General features: G+C 55.8%; 1 protein-coding gene across 1 annotated transcript in view; it reads right to left on the reverse strand.

Annotated features, from left to right (window-relative positions):
* Window positions 1-5,931: 5,931 nt before the first annotated feature.
* PHYHIP (phytanoyl-CoA 2-hydroxylase interacting protein) overlaps window positions 5,932-14,859 on the reverse strand; it is a 12,294-nt gene continuing 3,366 nt past the window's right edge. Inside the window, exons 2-5 of the mRNA XM_010845464.1 lie at window positions 14,232-14,425; window positions 12,654-12,828; window positions 10,237-10,354; window positions 5,932-8,081 (exon numbers count right to left, since the gene is read on the reverse strand). Coding sequence (XP_010843766.1) covers window positions 7,547-8,081; window positions 10,237-10,354; window positions 12,654-12,828; window positions 14,232-14,396 — 993 coding nt within the window. The 5' untranslated portion in view covers window positions 14,397-14,425 and the 3' untranslated portion in view covers window positions 5,932-7,546. The remainder of the gene's footprint in view (window positions 8,082-10,236; window positions 10,355-12,653; window positions 12,829-14,231; window positions 14,426-14,859) is intronic.

Raw genomic sequence — 14,859 nt, forward strand, 5'->3', positions numbered from 1 at the left:
ATCTCCAAGCACCCTATTGTGTATAGCCAGTGGCATATCTTCATTGTAATGTATGTTTACCACCTCTCCCCCTCCCCCTCCCCGGATTTGGTTTTGTTGGAAGCCCCCACCTCCCCGTTTCCTGGGGCGCGAATTTCCGTGCTTGTCCCACAGGAGCCACATGCGGGCGGCAGGAGGATGAAGGGGAGGGGGTGGGGGCATCAAGACAGGGCTTCTCTCAGGCCCAGCGGCTGGTCAGCCACACCAGGGCACCCCAGCCAATAAACCGAAAGTGTTACAGCCAGTGTCCTGTGCCAGAGGCTGTCTGGGATGTGGGGATGGCGGTGGAGGGGGGTGGTGAGGGCGCACATCTTCTAGATGTGAGTCTGGGGCCGGCGGATAGCCAGGACACCTGGCCTCGCCAGCTGCCCTTCCTGCCTTGATTCCAGGGCCCCTGGGAGTGTGATTTCACACTGGGGCACACACAGATACAGATGCCTTGCACACTTGAGCCTGTAGACGCCCCCGTACCTCATAACCCTCCCACACAACCCAAGGGGCAGAACAGAATGTTCTGTAAAGCGGCTGTACAATGGGAAGGAAGGAGGTATGTCAATGGGATGATGGCGTGTGTCTGTCTGACGGTGTCCAGCGGGGTCTTCTGTCTCTGGGTCTGGGTGGTAGGCTAGAAGAGCCCACCACCCAGACCCAGAGTACCATCATGGGCCAGAGCAGATCCATCAGTCAGCTCCCAGTACCTTCCTTCCTGAAGGTCAGACCCCTGAGTGCTGGCCCCTTGGGACCATCTCTCTTCCGGGAGACAAGAGCCAGACACTAGGCAGCCACAGAGCAAACATTCCAGCTCTGGCTCCCTCTCCCGAGGCAACCCATGGCTGTGTCATGTCTGGCCTCTCCTTCCTGCCTCTGCCTTCTCCCTCCCCAGCCAACCGTGAGGTACAGACCTCAGACCTGTCTCCCCGGAGGCCAGCAGGAGAGAAATCACATCCCTGCTCCTTCCTTTCAAAGGACCCTCTCTCCCTACTTTCCGTGGATCTCACAGGGAAAGAAAACCCAGAGAGGACCCAGCTTCCCTGCCTAGACTGGCTACTCCCAGATTCCAGAGCAAGCCAGTGGTCTGCTCCAAGCCTTGGGGCTCCCTGAGGGCCTCCAGTGGGACTGTGGGTCTTTTCCTGGCCCTAGACTTCTCCCTATAGCAGAGTCAGATGTGCCAGATACTAAATCTGGACTCTGGGGTGGGGGGACCCACCCTCAGGGAACAGTATGGAGTGTTGCATCCCATGCTAAGTCACTTCAGTCGTGTCCGACTCTGTGCGACCCCATAGATGGCAGCCCACCAGGCTTCCCATCCCTGGGATTCTCCAGGCAAGAACACTGGAGTGGGCTGCCATTTCCTTCTCCAATGCATGAAAGTGAAAAGTGAAAGTGAAGTCGCTCAGTCGTGTCCGACTCTTAGCGACCCCATGGACTGCAGCCCACCAGGCTCCTCCGTCCATGGGATTTTCCAAGCAAGAGTACTGGAGTGGGGTGCCATTGCCTTCTCTGGTTGCATCCCATACTGGTCCTTTAAACAATGGAAACCAGGCACATGGCTAGTGTCCCACGTGCAAGTAGGCTGATGTGACCCCATGGCCAGGCTGCGGCCCTCTCTTCTAGTCCTGACTGCAGGTGAGGGAATAGGTGATGGTTGGAGGGCCAGCTAGGTCCCAGGCTGTGATGTCATGACCAGAATGTTCAGCACAGCCCAGAGGACCATGAACAGAACAGAAAGGCCCTCAAACCATTTGGAGCCGCCCGGGCATCTCATCTGGACACTTTGCCAACCAACCTGGGCTCAGCTCTGCAGCAGAGTTCATCATCAGTGGTCCCAGCTCCCCTCACCAGCACCCCCGGGTTGCTCTGAAGCTCAGAGGACCACACTCTTGGTACAAGCCACATGTGTGAAGGGAGCCAGGATCCTAGCCCAGGTCCAGTCTGTAGGGCAGAGAGTACCCCATCCTCCCCCAGGTCAGCACAGCCAGACGCAGGTCAGCACAGCCGGACGCAGGTCAGGACTGACCCACACAGCTGCCCAGGGGACCCATTCCTAGGCTCCATCACCGCCGTAGACTCGGGCCCCTCTAATGAGCCAGGGGCCTGTGCTGGTTGGGCCCTCCATCTTCCCTGGGCCCCTCTTCCCGGAGGCTACCTCTGGGTAGTGAAGGCTGCTTGGGAGCTGGCAGCAGGCCATTGATACACATTCCAGAACTTAATGAATGATTCTCCAGACCCAGCCCATCCTCACCTTCTGGCTGCTTGCAGGCTTCAAGACTAGATGAACCTCAATGCAGCTGCCCAATCGTTCAGGTGATTCCACGTCAGAGGACAGAACCCTTCCAATTCCAACTGTCCCCAAGCCCCTGAGATCCCCCTGAGGTCCCCTGGTCCTGAGTGTGTGGCCAGCAGCAGAATAATTAGAATGATCCTGTCCCAGAGGGTGTTTCCAGCCTGGAAACCCAGGTGGAGATAACCCCAAACCCTGGAGCCCCAGGCTCTCCTCTCCAGGTGCACTTCTCTAACCCCTGGGGGACATAGCCAGCCCTGGCCTGGCAGTCAGGAGACCTAGCTCTGCCTTGCTTCATCCTGTGATGTTGGCCAGTTTGTCCCCTCTCTGGGCTTCTGCTCCCCAGTCTGTCATCTTTCCCCAGCAACCCTTCCTGTCAGGGTGTAGTCTCCAAGAGTCAGGCTCCTGAGGCAGCTGGGGGCTTCCAGGGCCAACTGTTGGCTCAAGTGCAGATGAAGGAAGGTTGGATATCCCTCACTGCTCCCTCACTCCTTTTTGCCCCTCTCTTTCCCTTTGCTGCACTCTAACCCCACATGCTTCTCGGTCTTGAATGTAACACAGCCAGTTTCTGGACTTCCTGGGCGGTCCAGTGGTTAAGACTCTGCGCTTTCAATGCAGGGTGTGCAGGATCACTCCATGGTCAGGGAACTAAGATCCCACGCGCTGAGAGGCATGGCCAAAATAAGTTTGAAAATAAATAAAATATGATAAAATAAGAACATAGACGATTTTGAATACAAGCTTTCCCATTTGGTGACTGTGTGTCCCTGGGTGAGTCATTTAACTGCTCTGAACCTTGGTTTCTTCATCTTGACCCAAAGGATGATAACAGAGAGAAAGGAAGAGATACACATTGAAGGGAGCCTGTCAAAGTGCCTAGCAAATAGGCACTCTGTAAATGGGTCTTCTTTTCCTGTCATCCGCCGAACAATTCTCCAGTTTCCGGATGACGTGTTTCCTGCGCTAAAAGGAAACGTCTGGGTTCACCAGTCTCCAGTCGTGCGTTAGGAGTTGAGCGCAGAACCGCATCTGTCTGCCAGAAAGGGCAATGCTTATGCCACAGCAGGGCGGGGCTTGCAGGGCGGCAGGCGACATATTTCTTTCTAAGCTGGTAGACTTTCTGGGCACCTCCCAAGTCACACCCTGTGCTTGACTGTCCCCACACACAAGACTGATTCTAGAATCTGTGAAGAGATCTGCTGTCCCAGTTTGCAAAAATAGTAGTGCCTGACTCGGGAGCAGCTAGATGTTTCTCCCAGAGTCAGGAGGCCCCCAACCCAGGCCCCCCAACCCTGCTGACCAGTCTGCTTCTCCTGCTCCAGCTCCCTCCCACCCTCCCAACCCTCCCCTCCCCCATCCCAGGAACATCTGGTTCCAATCTCTTCCAGATGCTGTGGCCAAGCTGTTTTATGGCCAATCACCTCAGCTCAGCTTCCTGAAGGCCTCCCTCCATTTCGGGGAATGGTCCCTCCTCGTCCTCTTCCTTGGAACCCCTACCACCTCTTTTCCTAACATGGAGAAGAGACGCATGTCAGAGCCAGACGAAACTGCGAGGGTCCTTGGAACTGGCGCCTTCTCTCCCACTTTCTTGGAGGGGGCCTGTCATCCATCCAGGATTAAAAGAAAGATGCTACTCCAGGGGGAAAGGAACAGATAGGAAATTATAGGTATATGTCTGGGCAGAGGAGACTGCGTATGTGTGTGAGTCTCTGTATGTGTGTATGTGTGTGTATGCATGTGTGTGTGGTGGAGGGTTAGGAGTGTGTGAGGCCATGTCCATGTGTTGGGTGTGTCTGTGTTTATACCTGCACAGCAAAATCCCACCTGTAACCTGGAAGTGCCCTTTGGTGGCCAGCCCCCCACTGTCCCTCCCTGACTGCACTGGAGCAGGGCTAACTTGGAGCCCCTCTGCTGGACAGCGGCTGCCGCAGTCTAAGGTTGTTCTTCACCTTGCAGGTCTCTGTGGTCACCAAGGCTGTCTTCCATATCCAGCCCAGGGAAGCAGTGTGTGTGCGTGTGTGAGTGCACATGTAGACCTCTCCTTCTACCAGGTCAGATTAGAGGGACACTGATCAAAAGGGACCCCAGGGCAGACTATTGGACAGGTGCCTGGAGCAATGCCGGAGTGCCAGAGAGTGGCCATCTGGGGAGAACCAAGAAGAGGCTCTCCGGAGGAAACCTATATGCAACCCCACCACCACCTCTGCTTCACCTGGCTTCTTCATCTTCCACTAAGAGGACCCTGGAAGCCAATCTCTTCTCCTAAAAACCCACAAAGGATTTGCAAAAGGAAGATTGAAGCCTGTCCCTCTCGGGGACACTGAAAACCACTCAGGTCCTGCCCAGAGGTGGAAGGATGGACCCTGGAGGTTACCGCCCCATCTTTAGAACCCTGTGCACGCCAAGTCACTTCAGTTGTGTCTGACTCTTTCTGACCCCCATGGACTGTAGCCTGCCAGGCTCCTCTGTCCATGGGATTCTCCAGGCAAGAATACTGGAGTGGGTTACCATGCCCTCCTCCAGGGGATCTTCCCGACCCGGATCAAACCCATGTCTCTTATGTCTGCTGCCTTGGTGGGAGGGTTCTTTACCACTAGTCCCACCTGGGAAGCCACCCTAAAACCCTGGGCTCCGAATATTCCCCCCTACGCCTTTAAAATGAGCTTCCTTGGCACTTTTGACTCCACAGTGCCCCCTGGTGTTATCCAGGAGCTAGGCATGGTCTTGATAGACGAGAAGCTCTGTGGAGACCATCCTGAAGGCAGCTGTGACAGAGATCTGCCCCACCCCTGTCTTACAGTCCCAGGGGATTCCTGGCATACACTGGGGAGTCAGGCAGTGAAATAGGAAGATTCTAGCTTCTAAATCAAATCCAGGGCATTGCTACCTACTGGCTGTTAGACACGGGCAAGCCTTTTAACCTCCTTGTGCCTCAGTTTCTTCATCTGTTAAATAGGAATCATGGAGGGTGGGGGACTAAAGGAGTTGTGTGTGAAAGCACCTGGCTGGATGCCTGGGCACATAGTAGGCCCTCGGGAAGCGGCATTTACCCTTCAGCTTTCCTTCCTGGTGTAAGGAGGCCAGGCCCCAAGCTTTGGATGACACATGTTCATTTAGCCCTGAGCCAAGCAGTGTCACGGAGGTGACTCTAATTTTTCTGGAGCTTTTCCACTCCAGCAGAGGATCATTTTAATAAGTCCATAATAACAGACGCAGAGGTGACTCAGATCCACAAACGAGGAGCCCTGCTGGGGAGGGGACACTTGGGCTCCGGGGGAGGGGAACTCAGTGGCTTGTGGGGCTGATGCAGTCCAGGTGGCTGCAGTGGGAGGGGCTCCAAACAGGGGGCCTATGGACCTGCGTCACGCTTCCAGATTGCTACAGGTTCTCCCCAAAGAGGCCTCAGTTTTCCTATCTGCAAAGTGCAGAGTAGCACCACACTGACCTCCAACGTCCTTCCCAAGCTGGAGATGTGGCTCTGCTTTCAGAGCCCTGGCTCCCACAGTGAGTCCGGAACACCCTTGGAAAGGATTCCAGGTGGCCTGTCCGAGCTCCTCTGACTTTACAGTTTGTCCACCCCTCCCTTCCCAGAGCCCAAGGAAAGGCAGGGCTCTCAGGCCATGGTGGTTTATTGATGCAAGCACAGCACAGGTGGGTGTGCCCCCAGCCCAGGGCAGACACAGGGCCAGGGGAGGGGCAGCGGGCCATCCCCTCAGCGAGGGGAAAGGGCCTGGGGCCCACGTCCTCTCCTCCATGCACCTCCCACGGCCCCCAGCCCTGATCCAGGCCACAAAGACAGATGACCACACCATTCCCTGTGGCTACAGAAGAGGCCACCAGCTGTCCCATTCGCCCGCTCACTGAGATATGGCCTTGTTGGCCCGCTGCCCCCTTCTGTCTTTCATCACAGAAGTCCGCTGTCACTGTGGAGGCTGCTCTCCTTCACCTGGCATCCTTCTGCCACCCCTCAAACAGCTGGATGCATTAGCTGACACCTCTCCTCATCACCCACCAGGTCTGCTCGTCTCCATGGTCCACACTCACCGCTCCCATGACCCGTACAAAAGTAGGAAAGAGGTGAAAACACTGAGTGGCCCGGGAAAGACTTCACCAAGAACTCCCCAGGGAAGGGGCTCTCCGCCAGGAGGCTGGCTTCGCGGTGAGGTGAGGAGCCAACAGTGCCGGGGGGCGCGGGCGCGAGGTGGGGGGGCGCAGGAAAGCCACGGTCCAGATGACACGCAGGCACAGTGCAGTGGCGGCGCCCCGGCAGAGTGAGCGAGCAAGCGCGCAGCCAGGTGGGGTACCAGGGCCCTGTGGGAACGCCCTCGCTTCCAGTTCCACGCCGGGACCCCTCGGCGTGAGGCCATCCACTCCCAGCTGAGGAAGGGGTCCCTCTGGGTCTCAGGGGTCTCTGGCCCCCTCCTCGACCCCAGTGGCTGCCACTGCACACCCCAGCACTCTGAGCAAGGGAGAAAGTCCGCTGGGATTTACACCATCTCCAGGCAGAAGAAGGGGAACCCCCCCTCAGCAGCCAGGTGCCCCCAAAGCCAAGAGAAAGAGGGCCCTTTTTTAGAGGGCAGGTGGAGAAGGAGAGGGACGGCTCTCCCCATGCAGGAAGAGGGTGTTCCAGGGCAAGGAATAACTGGGTGGAGTTGGGGTGGGGGGTGGTCACAGCTGTGCAGGAGACTATTTATAGAGGGAGAGGGTGGGGCCTGCAGTAAGACGCCCTCAAGGCCCGGCTCGTGAGGGAGGGGGCATTCTGTGATTGGCCCTGAATGGGGTGGGTGGGGCTAAGGAAGAACACGCCCACAGCTCTCGGCTCACCTCTGGAGGCAGGCAAGCTACAGGTGAGTCTTGCGAGGGAAGGCTTCCGTGGAAGAACCCTAGAGGGGCAGGTCTCCTGAGATGGAGACCTGGCATGAGGCAAGAAATAACAGGGCAGGGAAACCAAAGGAAAGGGGAAGTCTCCAGAAATCCACCCGCCCTCCCCACCAACCTGCTGAGGCTAAGAAGCCTTCCCAATTCGGCCAGGCATGGGCAGGCCATGCCTGCCAAGGGACCACCCTCCGTTGCTTCTAATGCCCTGGGGAAGGGAAGGGGAGAGGGAGATGGATGGCGTGGAGGGAGCAGGGGGGCAAGGGAGAGAAAGCCAGCTCCCTGCGTTTATGCCACCCATCACCACCCTGCTTGCCATCTCTCCCTAACTCCCTGGCTCCCCAGGAGTCCCTAGCGGCCCACGCTGATGTTGCAGGTCTTGCAGCTGGGGTCTTTCTTGGCGTCGGCGGTGGACAGGCTCATCAGCTGGGGCCCGCTGATCTCCCCCAGGGTGCCCAGGGACAGGTCAACCGGCTCGGTGTAGATGATCTCCAGGATGAGGTCCTGGGCATGGCGGAAGACCAGCTCCCCATCCTCCACGCTGCAGGTCAGGAACTTGTTGCAGGCAATGTCCAGGAGAGGCAGACGGTCGCGGCAGAAGCGGTCCCCCAGAGAACCCTTGGGGGCCAGCACCAGGATGGCGTAGTGGTAGGCCGTGTACATACAGTAGAAGTCCGCAAAGGAGAGGTTGGTGCTGGGGTTGAAAAGGCGCTGGGCGGGGATCTGGAAGCGCCAGCGGCCGTAGGGGGAGTCCTGCGGGGGCTGGCCAGTGTTGAACTCCGTATTGCAGCTGAAGAAGACACCGTGGAGCATGCCGCTGGTTGGGGAGCCGTGGCTGCCGCTGTTGTCCTTCAGGTAGGGTTGCAGCATGTTCCCGCAGTGGGTCCTGCCCACCGCAGGGGGAAAATAAATGCCAAGAGGAAGAGAAAGTGCTTTTGGTTAGCTGGACTGAGGCTTGGCGGCTGTGGTGTGACCAAGAAGGAAGTCAGCCCAGCTCTCAGTTCTCCCACCAGCTACCGCCTCCACCAGTCACAAATAGAACATTCCAGAAGGCAAGAGAAGGGATGGGGCTGATCCAGCCCACTCCTTCACGGAGGAGAGATTTGAACCTGCCACTCCCCAGCTTAAAACCCTTTTGATGGGGCTTGCACAAAAAAGCAAGATCGGGAAGATCTGGTCTTTCTTGTCCCACCTCCTACCACCCCCACACTCACAGGTAACACCCTCCAGCCATGCAAGAACCCCACCCCAGGTCTTTCCTGCCTCTGTACCTTTGCAGTGCTCTTCCCTCTGCCTGAACTGCCTTTTCTACCTTTTCCCACCTGGCCTGGCAAACTTCTAACCATCCTGCAAAGTCCAAAACAGGTGTCCCCTCCCTTCTCCTCTAAAACCTTCCAGGGACTTCCCTGGTGGTCCAGTGGTTAAGAATCTGCCTTCCAGTGCAGGGTGTGTGGGCTCAATCCCAAGTTGGGGAACTAAAATCCCATGGGCCTCGGGGCAACTAAACCTGTGCACTACAACTAGAGAGTCTGCACACTGCAAAAAAATATCCCACGTGATGCAACTAAGACCTGATGTGGCCAAAAAAAAAAAAAAAACCTTCCAGGAACAGCAAACACTTGTATTCAACAAAATTTGGACTGCTTACTGTGTGCAGGGCACTGACCTTTACTCAGCAATCACACACACTTACTACATTCCATCCGGCTGTACTGTCCCCTTGATAGACTCAGGTTTGCAGGAGCGGGGGCTATGCCTTTATTCTTTTTTTTTTTTTTGGCTACACTCTACAGCATGCAGTGATCTTAGTTCCCTGACCAGGGATTGAACCCTGCAGTGCTATCATGGAGTCTTAACCACTGGACCACCAGAGAAGTCCCTATTCATCTTTATATTCCAGCATATATGGATGCTCTGCGTCTCTCCCTTGCTTGCTGATAGAGGAGCCCAAACTGGGCCAGTGTCCTCCCCACTCACCTACTGCCTCCCTTCTTTAGTATAAACACAGAAGACCCCCTGGGGTCAGGTCAGAATGCCCCACCCCAGCAGACTGCCGTGATAAAAACAGTAACAGCAGCAGCTTGCCCTGGCCCAGCCTTAGAAGGACTTGGAGCCGTATCAGGCAGCGAAGAGTGGATGGGCAGCCCCTGGCCCTTCTGGCCCTCTGGGCCTCAGTCTCCCCATTTGTAGGCTTAGAGTGTTGGATCAAATCACCAATTTTCAGACATGTTAAAAATACTTCAAACATTCAAGCAGAGCCCCTCTTGTATCCCCCAAGGAAATTATACACAGGCAGGCAGAGGCAACAAACCTGAAGCTGCCCTGGCTGGATGATGGGGGTGGGGCTCACCCGGCCTCATCCTCTGAGTTCCTCACTAACCCTTCAGCACCACCCTAGGATGCCCTGAGATCCTTCCCCGGAGCCTCCAGGCTTCCCAGCACACAGTTTGAAGATCACGACCCTTCTTGCTCAGAATCCTCTCACTCTGTGTTCCCCTCACCACCTCCCTTGAGACCAGGGCCTGAATTGGAGGGACAGCTGACCTGTAGCCTTGTGTGCATGCGTGCTCAGTCACGTCCAACTTTTTGTGAACCCATGGACTGTAGCCCGCCAGGCTCCTCTGTCCATGGGATTTCCCAGGCAGGGATACTGGAGTGGGTTGCCATTTCCTTCTCCAGGGGACCTTCCTGACCCAGGGATCAAACCCACATCTCCTGTGTCTCCTGCATTGGCAAGTGAATTCTTTACCACTGTGCCACCTGGAAAGCCCAACCTGTAGCCTTAGAGCTCAGCAAAAGGGAGGATTAAACCCAGGACCTCATTCACTCAGGCTTGTTAGTGCAGTGCCTCCAAGCAGCCCCATTCTGAAGCCCCTTTCCTTCTCTGGAGCCCAACACCCCCCCTCCCCCCGAACCAGCCTGGGATATAGGGTGATGGTGAGGACACCAGAGGAGGGTCTGGCAACTAACAGGGTGGAGGTAACCTCAGAGGGCCAGGGTAGTGGGCAGAGCCGCGTCAGGAAGTCCAGAGCTGGCCGTACCTGGCGTGCTGGAAGTACTCCTTGTGATGGTTGCGGTAGAAGACAGAGAAGCGGAGCATGCGGCCTGCAATCTGCTCAGCCTTCTCCTGTAGCTGGGCCAGGTGCTCCTTGGCATAATCTGCAAGAGTCCAGGTGGGTGAGCTGAGGGCCAGGCGGGGGATCACAGCTTCCCCCTCAGATCACCCACTGCCCCCAGGGTGCAGGGGAAACCAGACAGTCACAGTACCTGGGACCAGAAAGGACTACCTGGCCTGGCTGGGAACTTGGGCAGCTGGAGGCTGTCTGTCCTGTCACCTCAATGCCCTGTGACCAGAGGCTCAGGGCTCTGCACTAGAAAAGGGCAGAGGGCTGCCCAGTTATACAATCATGTCGAGGGACCCAGAGACTGTAATCCCAGACCATTTTCATGTGAAAAGAGAACCAAGAGGCAAAAGATTGAGAGGAAAGAATCTGAGGTCCTTTGGAGAGAGCCCCTCAAATCCAGCAGGTATGAGCCTGTCCACACCACTATATGGAAGTCAGGGGTAATTTCAGGACAGCAAGGAGATCAAACCAGTCAATCCTAAAGGAAATCAATCCTGAATATTCATTGGAAGGACTGATGCTGAAGCTCCAATACTTTGGCCACCTGATACGAAGAGCCGACTCATTGGAAAAGACCCTGATGCTGGGAAAGATTGGAGGCAGGAGGAGAAAGGGGGGACAGAATGAGATGATTGGATGGCATCACCAGCTCAATGGACATGAGTTTGAGAAAACTCAGGGAGATCATGAAGGACAGCGAAGACTGGCATGCTGCTGTTCTTGGGGTTGCAAAGAGTCAGACACGACTTAGCAACTGAACAATAACTGAGGGGAAACTGCAGACAACTGAGGGAAAGAAAGGGTTAGGGGCAATGACTCTGCCTCAGCATCCCAGGAGAAAGGAGGAAGGCTGGAAATAGAATGGTAAAACTAGACTGGATGGGCCAGGCCAGAGGCTAGGGCTGTGGGGTCCAGGCAGGGCTGCTGCTCATCTAGACAGCACCTTTGAACGAAGCAGGAAAAGCTGCCCTTTCCTCTTTGCTAATGCAGCCCTGGCCAGGGCGCTGCATTGACAAGAGAAGGAGGAACTGGATTGCAGCCATCCCCAGCTCCCAAGTTTGAATGAACTCCCACTGCATGTAGAGTTCTGGGGTACACCAAGAGACTTTCCCTGCAAGGTGCAGGAGTACCTCCAGAGAGTGGGGTTTTGAAGCCAAGTTAAGGAAAAAAACAGCACTCAAAAGAGAAAGGCAGGTCAAGGAGAGCTGGGGCACAGACCTTGGCAGAGGATGGAGTCAGCAGCTTCTGAGGCCTGAGGCTAAGGATGTTCCTGCCCCTTCCTTGTGACAGGGGAAGATCTGGAGCAATTCTCACGTGGACAACAAAAGAATAGAAGATTGTGGGGCAGATCCTGGGTCACCAGTGACTCAATACGCAGAAGCCCCAGTGTCTGTTCATGTTGGAGTTTGCAAGTTAATAGGCAAGTTTGCGGGGCCATTTTCCGAGGCTGAGTGGAGGCTCAAGACAAACAAAATGTGATGGTCCCACCAGTTTCCATCAACCAATGATCAATAAACAAAATGTGGTCCATCCACACAATGGGGTGTTATTGAGCTTTAAAAAGGAAAGAAATTCTGACACATGCTACAACACGGATGAACCTTGAAGACATTTTGCCAAATGAATAAGCCAGTCACAGAAGTGCAAATACTGTATGATTCCCTTCATATGAGATACTGGACTGTAGCCAGCCAGGCTCCTCTGTCCATGGGATTCTCCAGGCAAGAATACTGGAGTGGGTTGCCATTCCCTTCTCCAGGGCATCTTCCCGACCTAGGGATTGAACCCAGGTCTCCTGCATTGGGAGGCAGATTCTTAACTGTCTTAGCCACAGGGAAGTCCCATATGAGATACTGAGAGTTGTCAAATTTACAAAAAGAGTAAGGGTGGTTTCTGGGGCATTTAATGAAGGGGAAAGGTAAGTTGTTTTTTAAGGGGGCATAATGTTTCAGCTTGGGAAGATGAAAATTTTCTAGACATGGATTGTGTGCCAACATGAACATACTTAATCCTGCTGGACTGTCCATTGAAAAATGGTTAAGGTGGTAAGTTTCTGTTATGTGTGATTTCCCACACTTATGCTTGCTCCAGACCAGAGAAGTACCTCCATCCCTTTCCAGAAGTGGTATGGTCAATGCAATTAGCAGTGCTCACATCTGCCTCCTGCATCAGACTGCAGGCTTTGGGGTGGCAGGAGTGGGTCTCATCCACGGTGTCAGCCAGAGCATGGTGCCTACATACAGCAGGAGTTGCTAAATGCATGCTGGGTTAAGAGGAAGCCCCCTCCTGACCATCGCTAAATCAGCCAAAGCAGCCAGACAGCAGAACCTCACCCCCAGTGCAGAACTCGACCGTCTCACTCCAGCCAGACACCAGGTACTCCCCGTCGCTCTGCTTCACAGCAGTCTGCACTGCCACACTGTATTCAGTGCGGGGACTCAGGAACCAGTGGCCTCTCACCGTCATAGGCAGTGGCACAGCCTTGGCAACAAGCTTGGTGGGGACATCCTGAGAAGTGAGGTGCAGACAGAGAGCCAAGAGTCAAACTGGAGGTCACGTCCACCCTTGGCATTCCCCCAGGCCTCTCACTCCCCCGATGGCCACCTTCCTGTTGAAGATAGCCGGAGTCTTAAGGACTCAATGGCTCGGTGCCCTGGCCACCATTTTCCTGCAGAAGCAAGCAGTGGCCATTGGGAAGGCCGTACAGATCCTCCCTGGCCTCCACCTGCTTAACCCCTGATGCCCGTTCTCTTGGGAACGGAGGAGAAAGGCCACTGGGGTGGAGGCCTGCAAAGTTGAGGGCGGTGAGACCTTCATTTTCGAGGGACACCTCGAGAGCGCTGCACACTGCAGCGCCGTCTCCACGGCAACGACAAATGCTGAGAAGCCAGGGAGGAAAGGAAAATATGCCTTCTTTGGGGGGAGGAGGGTTAAGGGGGTGGTGTTGAACATTCACGTCACCGTGGCAACTGGCCTGCCAAAAGACACCCAGATTGGAGAGCCAGTTCCAAAGAAAGAGAGGGTGAGTAACCCACACGATGCGGTCGTCGTGGGAACCAGCTCCTTCCCACCTCACTCTTCCCCCTGCCTCTCTGCCAGCTCGCCAGCTCGAGAAGATAGAAGCCTTCCTCCTGCCCACCCCCACACTAGCTCTAACCCAGGGAAAGGACACCCCAGCCATCAGAGGGCTCACCACGCCATCTCTTTTCTAAACCCAGTGAAGGATAGCCCAGAGGGGGAGGGCAGAAAGGATCACAAGGGCCCGCATGCGTGTGTGCTCAGTCACTAAGTCGTGTCCAACTCTTTGCAACACCATGGACTGTGGCAGGCCAGTCCATAGGATTCTCTAGGCAAGAATATTAGAGTGGATTGCCATGCCCTCCTCCAGGGGATCTTTCCCACCCAGGGATCGAACCCGCGTCTCTTCTGTCTCCTGCGTTGGCAGCCAGGTTCTTTACCACTGGCGCCGCCTAGAAAACCACCCCTCAGGGGCCTGAGAACCAAGCAATGGGCCCCACCCCTGCCCAAGGCCCACCCCATCAAAAACAAGGCTGTTTCCTGAGTTAGGGCTTTGTCAGACCCCTGAGACATCCCCAGGTGTGACGTCTGTGGCCCCACCCTGGCTTTTCCCACCCCGTGTGAAGGTCCAGTCACGATGCTGATAGCGCTCTTCAAGGTATGCTGGGCCCAAGTCGAACACCACACAGACAGTTACCTCCATGAAGCCTCTCACAAGCTGGCATTATTATTATTATTATTATTCCCTTTTTACCGGGGGAAGAGAGAGGTTAAACTTTCCCAAGATTCCCCAGGAGGAGCTGGGCTGGAGTCGGGCCCTCTCTAGGCATTCTGCCGGCCTGCCTCCTTGGAGAGCAGCCTCTGGGAGGAAGCACTCTGGGCGGTGCGCTCACCCGGTGCTTGAACTTGTTGGAGTTCTTATTCTCCTTCTTGTTCAGGTCGATGAAGTAGTGGGTGACCCTCTCCAGGTCACTGTTCTCCATGGTCCAGGAGATGCGGAAGGAGTCGCAGGTGATGTTGCTGACCTCGATGCTGTGGGGCGTGGACAGCAGCTCCATGCTCCCCGCTGGTTTGGCTTCTGTGAGGACTGCAGAGGGGAAAAGAAGCTTCAGTACCTCCCTCCCTGCCCCGGAACCTTCTAGAATGTCTTGCTCCCACCATCCCTTGCCAGGTGGAACCTTGAGGAGCCTTCACTTGTACCTGCCTTGTCGGATCTGATAGGAAGATGGCATGGGGAGGGCTGGAGGGGTGGATCTGAAGGTGGGCTGGGGGGCCCCTTGGCGGGGGCTCTTGGCTCTCTCTTCAGAGGGGTCTGCAGAGCAGACGGCACCTGACAGGTGGCGGAGGCAGTGGGAATGCTGCAGACACAGGGCGGGACAGATTTGCAGCAGATGGAGCCGCGGAGGGGGCCTGCAGCCAGCAGGCGTGAACAGAGAAGGGGGGTGCCGGAGGTGCAGGAGTGGCGAGAAGATGGGCTGAGGGCGCAGCAGGCAGGGGCACCGGCAGCCCAGAGGCCTGGGT

This window comes from Bison bison, unplaced genomic scaffold (assembly GCF_000754665.1).
Source record: "Bison bison bison isolate TAMUID 2011002044 unplaced genomic scaffold, Bison_UMD1.0 scf7180017864217, whole genome shotgun sequence".
Lineage (NCBI taxonomy): Eukaryota > Metazoa > Chordata > Mammalia > Artiodactyla > Bovidae > Bison > Bison bison.